This window comes from Uranotaenia lowii, chromosome 2, assembly GCF_029784155.1.
Source record: "Uranotaenia lowii strain MFRU-FL chromosome 2, ASM2978415v1, whole genome shotgun sequence".
NCBI lineage: Eukaryota > Metazoa > Arthropoda > Insecta > Diptera > Culicidae > Uranotaenia > Uranotaenia lowii.
The window spans coordinates 237,729,741-237,743,645 of NC_073692.1; the positions used below are offsets into that span (position 1 = coordinate 237,729,741).

A 13,905-nucleotide genomic window follows, 5' to 3' on the forward strand; every position below is an offset into this window, starting at 1 on the left:
TCTGAAGACCCCCGGCGCAAATTGTCAGATAATAAAAAAAAATCCCCAAGTTTCAATCAAAATTGATCGACTCGGGCTTGAGTGAGGCGCCTCTACCAATAATAATTGATCACGATGAAAACGAATCTAAAGCTTATCCGACAGCAATCAAATTCCAAATGAAACGATACTTTGAGTCTCCCGATGTATTAGAAGAAACATTAAACAATATGAAAGGTTTAGAAAATGATCAGAATATAGCAAACATTATCAACAGTAATTAATGGAAAGCTGTCAAAAATATGTTTCCAAATAAAACAGTTTTTTTTTGTGCGAACTCGAAGTTAATGATGCCATTGGTGCCCATTCAGGAACGTATAAGGTATGAGGCGTACCCACTATATCGGTTTACCAATTATTTAATCTCAACAATATTTTTGCAGCAGGATTTTTCGAGGCAAGTTACGTCATCTGAAAGGACCAGCATATTGTTTTAAAGAATAAGTTGATACTCTAAAAGGCATTGAACAAAATGGCACTCAATTGCTTGTTAGAAATGAGCTTGTTAAAACGATGTGCACTTTTTTATGATCGGTGACAATTTAGGAATGAACTCTTTGATGGGATACGCTACATCGTTCATTTCCAACTATTTTTGAGGATTTTGTAAAATGAGTGAATACGATACCCGAACTAAAACTTGTATTGGAGAGTCGCTGAAAAGAAATCAAGAGAATTATTAAGCAGATCTTTTAAAGACTTGTAAGTATTCCGTTTTAAAAGAAGATTCAGTATTCAACAGACTGTTATTCATTTCTGTTGCGCCAGATTTCAAAATCTTTAGATTTTTTCAAATAGGTATATGGTTTTGGATTATATTCACATGATGGTTAGGAGAGTATAGTCCGAGAATATACCTACCACAATACTTATCAAACGAACTGTAGTAAATTTTTCCAACTCTGCGGTTCAACAACCGAAAGTTCGGTGATGTTTTACCAAATGTGTGGATATTTTAGAGAAAGTTCGGTAGTTTTAGCCGAAAATCTTAATGTTTTGATCGAAAAAACTGTATAAATTCAGTAAATAACTAGTCGGTTAATTAAATTACCGAGCTCGTAGTTCACCAGCTAATGTATTTATAGATTCCAATCAATCCATCAGAAAATGTGACTGACATGACTGATTGTCTAAATAAGAGCGCGAACCAGTCGCTCCGTCGTGTTAGTTCCACATGACTGATGACCTTCTCCACAGGATTTGTATGGAATCTTTATGAACTGGCTTGTTTAACAAATCACTACTCGCTCAAAACTCTATGTCAACCATTTAAAAAATCATCAAAAATGAAATTCAAATGTAAAATGATACCAAATTGAATAACATGCCAAAAAGTCAAAAATGAAAGAAAAACAAAAAATAACAAACATTGCGAATTAAAAAAAAATGTCAATAAATACACAAATGAAAATAACTACAAAAATTGCAAAAATTACAAAAATCACAAAAATTACGAAAATTACAAAAGTTACAAAAATTACAAAAATTACAAAAATTACAAAAATGACAAAAATTACAAAAATTGCAAAAGTTACAAAAATTACAAAAAATACAAAAATTACAATAATTACAAAAATTACAAAAATTACAAAAATTACAAAAATTACAAAAATTACAAAAATTACAAAAATTACCAAAATTACCAAAATTACAAAAATGAAGAAAAATTACAAACATTAAAAAAAATACGAAATTACCAAAATTTTAAAGTTGCAAATTTTAGTCGTTTTAGTCATTCTGATTAAATCTTAGTCATGCCTTTAATCATTTCCTTTTACCAAAAATGAATGACCAAAGTCCAGTTCAGCAAGAATTTCCCAGGGGTTGTAAAGCAAACTTACTGCATGATTTTAACACCAATTTCGAAAAACGGTGGTATCGCTATGAAGTCTTTGTTCTGTAGAATTCCTTCCACTATCACTTGGGCCGTTCGTTCGGTGGTTAGAATTTCAAATCTGAAATTCGAAAACAAAAATTATTTGCTAGTTGTTTTTTTTTCCTATTTCACCAGTAAAATACCGAGGTTTTTTGAGGAAATCGACAATATCCTTCCGGGTGGCAATGTAGTAGGGGCACACGCAGGTCGTCCGGATGTACTTCGAGTGGCCCTGCAACCGAAGCTGCTCCGTCAGGGCCGACATGAAACCATTAACCGCATATTTGGACGTCGAGTAGATAACCGCCCACGGGAAGGCATACATGCCGGACATGGACGAGATGGCAACGATGTGGCCGCGCTTGTTTTCGATCATCTTCTCCAGAAACACCTTCGTCATCTGGAAAGAAAGAATGAAACAGAAGAAGAAGAAGAAAAACTTCAAGTGATGTAATTGCCTATTATTCAAATTAAAGAGTGCTAATGCTGATTCCATGGTATTGCTCAGATCAGAACTCGTTATTTGGGGAAATATATTTCGTGGACACCTAAATGAAAAAGAAGGTTGTTGGGAACAACTTGTTTATCACATCCAGTCGTAAAGTGTCTACCAAACGCAGTGATTAAAGTTCTTATCAAGTTTATGGCCGATGTTTATGAACGATAGCCCGAGCTATTTTGTTCATAGAATATCTGAACTCTTATTAACGAAAATTTTACAATTAAGACACTAGTTCAACACACATGCCTAGCTAATTAGATGTTAATAATTACAATGGGGGGGAACCAGAAAACATAAACACATGAAAATGCTATTTTTGATTTGAAGGTTCGGGCCAAGCGTTTTCGTAAAACAAACTTTCTGCTGCCTTTCAATATTTGCTTAGAAAGCTTTCTCGATGACGAGGAGATTATTAGCAAATCACTTTGATAAATGTTGCCGATTGAAAGTGAAATCTTGTTTCTTCCATCGAACGACAAGCTCGCGAATGGTCATCGTCATTGATTACATCTGAGTGCGAAATTTGCATCCCACTAAGTGGTTTAATAAATTATTCTTCTTTTTTTTTCGAAGATATTTATCATTCAAATTTCTTAGTCAGTAACCATACTGTTTGTTTTCAATCAATCAAGATTGGATAGCACTTGATTGTTTTTTTTTATCTTTTGCAAATTTATGAATGTTATTGGCAATCTGATGAACGAACCGTGAACTGGGGTAACATGTAATATTGTTCAACTTCGATGGCTTCTACATAGAAAAAATATATTTCCACATAATTATAAAGCTTGGGTATCAAAAGTAGTGAGGTAGATTGGACATCACAATAACGCACCTTGTCAGAAAAATTATTAGTTCCTTAAATAATTTGTAGGACTTCAAAAACACGCGTTTTGCTTCCTACACAGAGAAAAGGAAAACTTGCAACAAACTTTCATTTTAATTAAAAAAAATCAAATGAACCCCTTGACAATTTTCCATAATGGTGCCATGAGGAATAAAAAGCTCAACATAAAGGTGTTGCATACATTTGGGGGTTAAAATTTATACATTTTAATAACAATAGTTTCGAAACATGAAATTTTACTTTTAACAAACGTGTGTGTAGAGAATATTGATTGGAAAATGAAAATAAAATTTCGGGATCAGAACATATAATAATTTATGGTCCATCCCCTATGACTCTCATAGCAGAATAGATCTTAGAATGTACAATACTTACAATGTAAAACGTGTGTGTGTGCTGGTGTGTTCCGTTAGGATAACGAGAGATGGATGGAAGTATAAAGCGGGCCATAGACTACACAAATGGTCTGTACAAATTCGATGATTCCACGACGATTGTTTGATCTATGCTCGCCCACACACTATACAAAAAATTTTCACGCGAACACAAACGATTGCTGGCGAAAACAGCAACAGCAACAATGAAACCCATCTCCACCCCGGCTGGGAGGATGGTTTGTACAAAATATTTCGATCCCGACCGATTTTACTCAACCCGTTTGGGCGCTCATTCAAGCAGTGCCATACACTATGCAAATCGTGTTTACAGCGACAAAATTTCATCGAATTTCATCGCATTTGTACAAATGTTGTGTAGTCTGTGGCCCGCTTAACAGTTTTTGGAAGAGCAAGAAAATATACGTCAAAGAGAGAGATTTCGAGAGAAAACAAGCCCTTTTTGGATCAGGCTTTAGTTCGTACAGAGATGTTATCAAGAGTTGTTGGTTCGCGTTTAATTTTCTGGAGGAAAGAAAAACGATCGTTCACGACAGTGTGTTGCTTAACAATCACATTCCAGCGTGTGTGTGTGTAGAATGTTGCTCCTATTTAGATTTTGGAATTCACTCTTCAGTTGTCAAAATGCCGTCCAAGGAAAAAGAGCAGCGTATCAAAATTTTGTTCGCGCATCGCGAAAATCCGAGCTACTCGCATGCAAAGCTGGCAAAATCGCTCAAAGTTGCCAAATTAACCGTTACAAATGTAATTAAAGTGTTTGGAGAACGTTTGTCGATAGCCGGAAACAGTGCTCGAAACAGTCACCTTCATTGACAGAAAACGGGTTGAATGTGAGAGAAAAAGCTCTCCCTTTCATCTTCTTCGGCAGTCGATGAAATAATCTCCGTTTGGAAAGAGTGAGCTTCTTGTTGACTGTGAATGTCTTCTCTTTTGTTTCACCACTCGTTTCACACTCATTCGTTCCACAAAGTCGTGACAGGATCAAACGTTCAAAAATCATTCAATTGGATTCTTTTTGAATGTGTGAGCCAATCATATTCGCCTGTGCTACTTTGCATGTACCGAAAAAAGTGATCAAATTTAATAGCGGCTAAACGGTAAACGATAGACACTTGATGTCTTCGAAACAATTTATCTACGCAACAAAAACTTTCGTCTTCTATTGAAAAACATCTTAAAAATTCATCTAGAAGGGAAAAATGTCTATTTTCAATCAACTTATATAGTTCGGCTGAGTTCGTACATTTTTCTAAATGGATTCATTTTTCAAAGTTATTGGCTTTCAGACGATGTAGGCGTACGAAACATTAATTTTCATTAGATGAATTGCAAACTGAGGCGTTTTCACCTAAAAAAAATCAAAAAATGAATGATAAATCACAATAACAGAAATAACTCAATAGTGATTGATTGTATACAAATAAACTAATGCAATCTAATGTTTCGTTTTTACATCATTGAAAAGCTGATAACTTGAATAATTGAATCAAATAATAAAAAAAATACTCTTGAAGTAATCATTGGGGGCATTGAATTGGTATAAATTCTTCTTGTCTCTATAATGTTCAACAAAGTTGGGTATTTTAGCAATTTGAACATTTTTTTTATAAATACACTGATGTTCTGAAACTTTTGCAAAATAAAAAAAAAATTAACCCTCTAGTGCCACATCCGCCTTAAGACGGGGTCTACTAAAATCGCCATAAAACCATTTTTTTACTACAATAAGTTTTATTTACTTTTTTCGCAGAATGTTTCTAAATATGGAAAGCTTACAAACCATACTAATGCAAATGGTTTGACAAGCAGTTGTCAAAAGCAACAGCTAAGAAAAGTTTAAAAATATGCGAAAACTAAAAATTGACCTATTTTTCGAAAAATGATCAATTTGGTACCCTCAGAAATCCTTGGTCAATGAGTTTTACGATCTAAAAAAATATTGGCAGCAATGTTCCGAAAATCAATCAAAATAAACACTCAGGATGCGTTTCCTGTTGGATACATTCTGATTGTATAATGGGATAGCGCCTCGCGCAACTGCTTCGCCCGACTGGTATGCAATCTCGATCAGCGCTCTACTCAGCAATGCCAACCGAGTCCCATCATTCAGAATCATCGGGTTTGCAAACATCGCATATCGGAGATGAGTGAGATACCAACTGATCCATTCTGAATGTCACTCACTCAGTATCCGCCTGGCTGATTAGAGATTGAAAAGACGACGGAAGTGACCATCTTTCCATCACAAACACAACTACAGTTTGATTTTATTCTTACTGTAGTAAAAAAAGCTATAAAATCAAATAAATTTATTAATTGGCTATGTTTAAAATCAAACAACATTTGCTAATGATCGGTTACATGTATCACTCGCTCACTGCTTGAACCATTCACTCCTGATCCTAACCCAACATGATTCGCCGTATGCCTCACTCAATGGTGAGATTCCAATTTGATGATAGTGCTGCACTGTTTTGACAGCTAGCATCGTGCGAGGTGATCTGTATTTTAGCGATGAATAGAACGATCGATGATCGGATAAGTCCGGTAGCAATCAATAACAAACCCCGATCGCTGAACGTTCAGTTGCGAAGTGCAATCAGGAACATTCATTGAAAATGAGTGATTTTCGGAACACTGATTGGCAGTAAGGTTAAAAAGTTACCGCCATTCTGGATTGATTTTTTTAGAAGACAAATTCCTAAGTTAGGTAGGAGAGATGAATTCTGCTTATAGGTGGGGTTGGAAAAGTATGACAACAATTCGTAAAATATGTACAATATTTACTTTCAGTATAAGCTGAAATATCTCAGTATTTGTGGAAAAAATTCAACAAAAACTACTTAAAAATATAACTATTGATCAGGCTGGGTTTATATATTTCAAAATTTAGGAGAAATTGGTTGAAAATTACAGAAACTTCAATCGAAAAAGTACTGAAAGTGAATTTCTTTAGCTCCTATGCAATTGTCAAATTTCTGTTTCATCTTAAAAGTTTTTCGTAGAATAAACCTTGTTTGTAATCATAAAACTAGGCTTTTGTGAATTTTTCAGAGAAAAAAAATTGGGTTCTAGAGCATTAACAAACACGAAAAATTCTCATTTTATTTTTTAAATTGCTTACATGTTTTTTTCGTTCGATTTCTGTGATGTCCTTAACATTTTTTTCTTAATTGCACGATCTACAAATCTATTAAATGAATCAGGTGTATACACGAAGTATTTTTTATCTCCCTTCTATGTGAATCAATCATTTATTTTCAAATAGAATATGAAAGATCTTGATGCGTAAATAAATTCTCTCAAAGACATCAAGTTTCTATCGTTTACCGTTTAGCCGCTATTAATTTGATAGCTTTGCGCCGGGAACAACGCGTACGTTCAACTTTTCTCAAACGGATTCCATTCATTCAAAATCGAAATGACTGAATTTGCATCGAAGCTCACAGTCATGTCCTCGAAGTGACTGTGACCGCAGGCCAAAACGAATGGGAAGATGAGCGAAAGAAAATTGTAAACGCTGTCAGTCAGAGAGAGCTTTTTGAGTGAGAGAAGGCAATGAAGGAAACGAAAACGGAAGACTCTGAATGGAGAGAAATTTCACATTCACGCAAGGCTGTCGATAGTTTTATGCTCTGCAGGAAGTCTGGATCGGGGGGAAAACGAAAACCGGAAGCCTCAGCGGCAGACGACAAAGTGAGTTGCCGTTAGTTTCAAGCGAGACCCTAACCAGCCTTGCCAGATCTACGGATTTCTCCGTAGTTCTACGGATTTTCAGCATTTCTACGGATCTACGGATCGATGCTCGAAATCTACGGATTTTAAGCATTTCCTAAGGATTTTCTACGGATTATCGAAAAAAATCAAGGGATTCTGCGGATAACTGAAAATTCTACCTGACGACCAAAAAAAAAAAAAGATCATCAAAATTTATTTTGCCGAAATTAGTACATTTTTCGATTTTCTTAAAATCTACGGACTTGAGCGGTTTTCAATCTGGCAACGCTGACCCTAACCTATGTCTCCGAGATGCCGCAAATAAACTGGGTGTATCGTCTACAACCGTGCATCGAGCCAAAAAACGAGCCGGACTATCGACTTACAAGAAGGTAGTGACTCCAAATCGCGATGATAAACAAAATACGATGGCCAAAGCGCGATCCCGGAGGCTGTACACGACGATGCTGACGAAGTTTGACTGCGTGGTAATGGACGACGAAACCTACGTCAAAGCCGACTACAAGCAGCTTCCGGAACAGAAGTTTTATGCGGCAAAAGGAAGGGGAAAGGTAGCATATATTTTTAAGCACATAAAACTGTCAAAGTTCGCGAAGAAATATCAGGTTTGACAACCCATTTGTACCTGTGGCTTGAAAAGCAGCATTTTCATAGCTTCCGGGACTGTCAACCAAGAAATTTAGGTGAAAGAGTGTTTGAATAAACTTCTGCTGCCTTTCCTGAAGAAACACGGTTGTTCCGTACTGTTTTGGTTGGATTTGGCATCTTGCCATTACGATAAAAAGGCCATGGAGTGGTACGCCGCCAACAACGTGCAGGTGGTTCCCAAGGACAAGAACCCTCCCAACACGCCAGAGCTCCGCCCATTTGAGAAATACTGGGCTATTCTCAAGCGGAACCTAAAGAAGACCAAAAAAACTGCTAAGGACGAGCAGCAATTCAAGTCAAACTGGCTTCCTGCGGCGAAGAAGGTGGACAAGGTGGCTGTACAAAATCTGATGGCAGGGGTTAAGCGTAAGGCCCGGCAATTCGGATTTGGAAAAGCGGAAGCCTAACTGAATATTTTTCCTGAAATTTTTCCTGAATTTTATACTAATTAAACTTGAAAAAGAAATTTAATTAGATTTTTTAAATAAACGATTTCACCGATTTTCACGCGTTTTCCCTTGACCAAATTTTGACCGTATCACCCTTTAATGCCTGGTTAGAAGGAGTAATGATAGTACATATATTTCCAGTGCTGTGGAGAGAGAGTTTTCTTCTTGGCTGGTTTAATATGAAGAAAATTGCGATGTTCGCAATGAAGAATATTGTAGATATTTAGGATAAATACTGGGAACAGCAATTTTGGTGTTAGATGGTTTCAAATGGAAAAGATTTTTGCACAGATGCAGTGAAATGGTAAACTCATTTATGCAAAAAAAATGTGTTTAGTTTTGGATTCCATTCTACCATTCCACCATCCACCATTCTATTTTTTATGAATTCTTGACGCGAAGAGCTCGGCAGAGTGCTTTAATTGCCGCAAAATGATAAAAAAATGTGCCACTTTTTTGTGCTTATTAAAGCCTTGATTTGGGGAGAATAATGAAGATCATATGTTGTTGATTTTGTGCTGCTGTGACTATTCCGGTCAATTGAAATCGTATGCTTAGGAGAACAACAAAGGTTTGAGTATTGGACCCACCCAAAGATATGTATCCCTGAATTTTTTTTCATTATTCAGATTTGCAGTTAAAATCTATTTTTGAACTTATGATAAGCGTTTGTATTTTTTGGGCGTCATTCGTTGTTATAACTACTTTACGGATTCGTGTGTTTAATGAATGTTAAGTATTTTTATCAAAGCTAAAATTTTCCACATTGATTCCACAAAATCTTTCGAAAAAGTAATTTCCAAAAGATTTCGTGGCTATGCTTATTTTGTTTTTTTGTTCCTTCAAAGTTCCTTTTGGACCTTAGGCTTACAACCTTATTTTTTATTTATTTTTTATTTATTATTTACATAGTATTCCGTCTCACGACATAACTTGACGAACATAATTCCTAAAATTCACTCGGTTCATAGCAACCGTTCTCCAATTTCTCGGGCACCCCACGTTCGCCAGATCACGCTCCACTTGGTCTAACCACCTCGCTCGTTGCGCCCCCGCTCGTCTTGTTCCTACCGGATTCGTAGCGAACACCTGTTTTGCAGGACAGTCGTCCGGCATTCTCGCAACATGTCCAGCCCAGCGTATCCGGCCAGCTTTCACCACCTTCTGGATACTGGGTTCGCCGTAGAGTCGCGCGAGCTCGTGGTTCATCCTTCGCCTCCACACTCCGTTCTCCTGTACGCCGCCAAAGATGGTTCTTAACACTCGTCGCTCGAATACTCCGAGTGTACGCAGGTCCTCCTCGAGCAATATCCATGTCTCGTGCCCGTAGAGAACAACCGGTCTAACAAGCGTCATATACAGGTTACACTTCGTACGAGGGCAAAGTCTTCTCGACCGCAGTTGCTTGTGGAGTCCATAGTAGGCACGACTTCCGCTGATAATTCGCCTCCGGATCTCACGGCTGGTGTCATTGTCTGCGGTCACCAGTGAGCCGAGATAGACAAAGTCTTCGACTATCTCCAGCTCGTCGCCGTCGATCATGACCTTGTTATTACTGGACAAGCGGGTTCGGTCGGTCTCGGATCCGCAGGCCAGCATGTACTTCGTCTTGGACGTATTAATCATCAACCCAATCCTTCCTGCTTCGCGTTTCAGTTTGCGGTAGATCTCCTCCACCGCCGCAGATGATCTGCCGACTATATCAATGTCATCGGCAAAGCAGATAAGTTGACTGGATCTGTTGAAAATCGTGCCCCGCATTTCGCCCACCGCTCGTCGAATAACACCTTCTAGCGCCACGTTGAACATCATGCAGGATAGACCATCACCTTGTCGAAGCCCCCTGCGCGATTCGAATGAACTCGACAATTCACCCGAAATCCGCACACAGCACTGCGTTCCATCCATCGTCGCCTTGATCAGTCTGATTAGCTTCCCGGAAAAGCCGTTCTCGTCCATGATTTTCCATAGCTCGTTACGGTCGATCGTGTCGTATGCGGCTTTGAAGTCGATGAATAGATGATGCGTAGGGACTTGGTGTTCACGGCATTTTTGGAGGATTTGCCGTAATGTGAATATCTGGTCCGTCGTAGACCGTCCCTCCATGAAGCCGGCCTGATGACTTCCCACGAATCTGTTTGCTTGTGGCGTGAGGCGGCGGAGTAGGATTCGGGACAACACTTTGTAGGCGGCATTGAGGACAGTGATCGCTCGGTAGTTCTCACAGTCCAATTTGTCGCCCTTCTTGTAGATGGGGCATATTACCCCCTCCTTCCACTCCTCCGGTAGCAGTTCTATGTCCCAGATCCGGACTATCAACCGGTGTAGGCAATCGGCCAACCTGTCCGGGCCCATTTTGATGAGTTCAGCTGCGATGCCATCCTTCCCAGCCGACTTGTTTCTATTCAGCTGGCGAATGGCTTCCTTAACTTCACTCATCGTTGGGAGTGGCTCGTCTTCGTCGTTGGTTACGCCGGCGATGTACCTTCCCCCACCGTCTTGATCTCCTGCATGTGCGCCGTTCAGGTGTTCATCGAAGTGCTGCTTCCACCTTTTGATCACCTCACGATTGTCCGTCAGGATACCCCCGTCCTTATCCCGGCACATTTCGGCTTGCGGCACGAAGCCTTTGCGGGATGCGTTGAGTTTCTGATAGAACTTTCGTGTTTCTTGGGAACGATGCAGCTGCTCCAGCTCCTCGAGCTCCTCCTCCTCCAGGCGGCGCTTTTTCTCCTGGAAAAGTCGGACTCGCTGCCTCTTCCGCTGTCGGTGATTTTCCACATTTCGACGGGTGCCTCTTTGCACTACTGCCGCCCGCGCGGCATTCTCTTCGTCCATCACCCTCCTACACTCCTCGTCGAACCAGTCGTTCCGTCGAGATCGCTCCACATAACCGATGACGTTCTCCGCAGCACTGTTGATGGCTGTTTTGATGGTATCCCAACAGTCCTCGAGAGGGGCTTCGTCAAGCTCGCCCTCTGCCGGCAGCGCTGCTTCGACCGATTGCGCGTAGTCTGCCGCGACCTCAGGTTGCTTCAGTCGCGCGATATTTAACCGAGGCGGGCGCCGGTTTCGCGTGTTGTTCACTACGGAGAGTTTTGGGCGCATCTTCACCATCACCAGATAATGGTCCGACTCGATGTTGGCGCCCCGACAGGATCTGACGTCGATGATGTCCGAAAAGTGCCGGCTGTCGATCAAAACGTGGTCGATCTGTGATTGAGTTTGGTACGGTGATCTCCAGGTGTACTTGTGTGGGAGGCGGTGCTGAAAAAAGGTACTACGTACGGCCATTCGTTTGGAGGCGGCGAAATCAATGAGTCTGAGGCCGTTTTCGTTGGTCAGCTGGTGCGCGCTGAACCTTCCAATTGTCGGTTTAAATTCCTCCTCCTGGCCGACCTGAGCATTGAAATCCCCGATGACGATCTTGACATCATGTTTTGGGCAACGGTCGTATTCACGCTCCAGCTGCGCGTAGAATTCGTCTTTGTCGTCACCGGTACTTCCGAGGTGAGGGCTGTGCACGTTGATGATGCTGATGTTGAAGAACCGGCCCTTGATTCTCAACCGGCACATTCGTGAGTTGATCGGCCACCACCCGATCAGGCGCTTTTGCATCTTTCCCATCACTATAAAAGCTGTTCCAAGCTCGTGTGTGTTGCCGCAGCTCTGGTAGATGGCACGACCATCTGGATACGTTCGTACCGTGGAGCCCTTCCAGCATACCTCCTGCAGCGCTACGATGTCGAATTTGCGGCTCTTCAATTCGTTGGAGAGCACGTGGGTACTGCCCACAAAATTTAGAGATCGGCAGTTCCATGTTCCAAGCTTCCAATCGCTAGTCCCAACCTACTGCTCCCGATTTATTAAATTTTTATTGTATCCAAAAGAAATGACAGACCTGAAACTTTGGCGTCAACTTTTAGCATGAAAACACGGCCACGAATTGAAACTTGGAACGTTTTAACCCTTGCCCAACAAGACAAGCTGGCTCAACTCAACTCAAGCTAAAAATTCTGGGACTGGGCGAAGTCCGTTGGCCTTATTTACTCTGGAGAACACAAGACACAGTCCGGGCAAGTACTGCTTTACTCTGGGATACGAGGAGAACAAGCTACTCGGGAACGAGGAGTTGGTTTCCTATTAAGCCCGCAGGCCCGGAAAAGAATAATCGTAGCCAGATTCAGGACACGGGTTAGAAACCTTACAATGGTCCAGTGTTATGCGCCAACTGACGTTGCCGATTTGCAGGAGAAAAAGCAGTTTTACAGTTTTAAGCAGTTTTTGAGAAAATTCCGAAGGGTGACATTCAAATCCACTTAGGCGACTTCAACGCAAAGTTTGCCTCCGATAATCAGGATTCCGAGCACATCATGGGGCGCCATGGCCTAGGACAGATGAGCGAAAACGGATCGCTCTTCCCCCATCGACCGCACATAAGGTTACTTGGGTATCCCGAGATGGCCGAAAAGAAAATCAAATTGACCACATCTGCATCACCCGAAAATGGAGAAAGAGCCTTATTGATGTCCGCAATAAACGAAGCGCAGTCATCCCAACAAACATTTTTGCTGATTAAAAACGCCAATTTTCTATCGTATGCTGTTTTAAGGTGCTGATTGCTGTTTCAGCTTTCTGGCTTTATTTATCGACAGCAAGCAATAATTCCTACAGGGACAACCAGATCAGGTAAGCAGTGTTCCTTTTTTTTTGTCAATTAATGTCTTAGATCCAAATCTTGTTTAACAGGAACTAACGGTGGAAGTTAGTTAGCCTGTTGACCTGCAAGCATCTAAAAATATACCTCGGAACCGCGTCAGATGTTTTGACCCTGAAAAATTGGCAGTAGTGCGGAATCAGGTTCTTTTCCGATTGCCATTGAGCGTTTCACAGCTTAAATCACTTCTGTCGAATTACCGGGTGTCCAAAAATGAAAGTTGCCCCCCACCGTTCAAATAAATAACCATCATGTTGGCATGAATGTCACTCAATGACAAATGTCTCCATATCCGAAGATATTTAACAGTAGACTGAGTCGATTTGGGGTCATTTTTGAATTCCTCAAACCCTGGGGTCTAATAGTAACGTTCAGCGGAAAATTTCCTTGAGAGAATTTAGAAATTGGCACCAAAACCATTAGTGGTAAACCGGTTCCACAGAAGAAACAAAAATGATGTTGATTTTTCAGTACAAAATATTCAATTTTTCCATACAAACAAAAAAGTTCAAATTTACTCATGTAAACTCATTTACTTAAAAATTCTGCAAAAAATCATGGATGAGTTTTGAACCAATACGAAGCTTTTTAGACCCCAGGGTTTGAGGCATTCAAAAATGAACCCAAATCGACTCAGTCTAATGTAACAGTGATATGATTATAAGTAGCATAACAGGGATATTTACGAGTATAT

General features: G+C 40.2%; 1 protein-coding gene across 3 annotated transcripts in view; it reads right to left on the reverse strand.

Annotated features, from left to right (window-relative positions):
* Positions 1-13,905, reverse strand: part of LOC129748901 (17-beta-hydroxysteroid dehydrogenase 13-like) — a 43,705-nt gene that overhangs the window by 11,974 nt on the left and 17,826 nt on the right. For all 3 annotated transcript variants that reach the window (XM_055743690.1, XM_055743689.1, XM_055743688.1), the window contains exons 3-4: positions 2,059-2,315; positions 1,881-1,994 (exon numbers count right to left, since the gene is read on the reverse strand). In XM_055743690.1, coding sequence (XP_055599665.1) covers positions 1,881-1,994; positions 2,059-2,315 — 371 coding nt within the window. The remainder of the gene's footprint in view (positions 1-1,880; positions 1,995-2,058; positions 2,316-13,905) is intronic.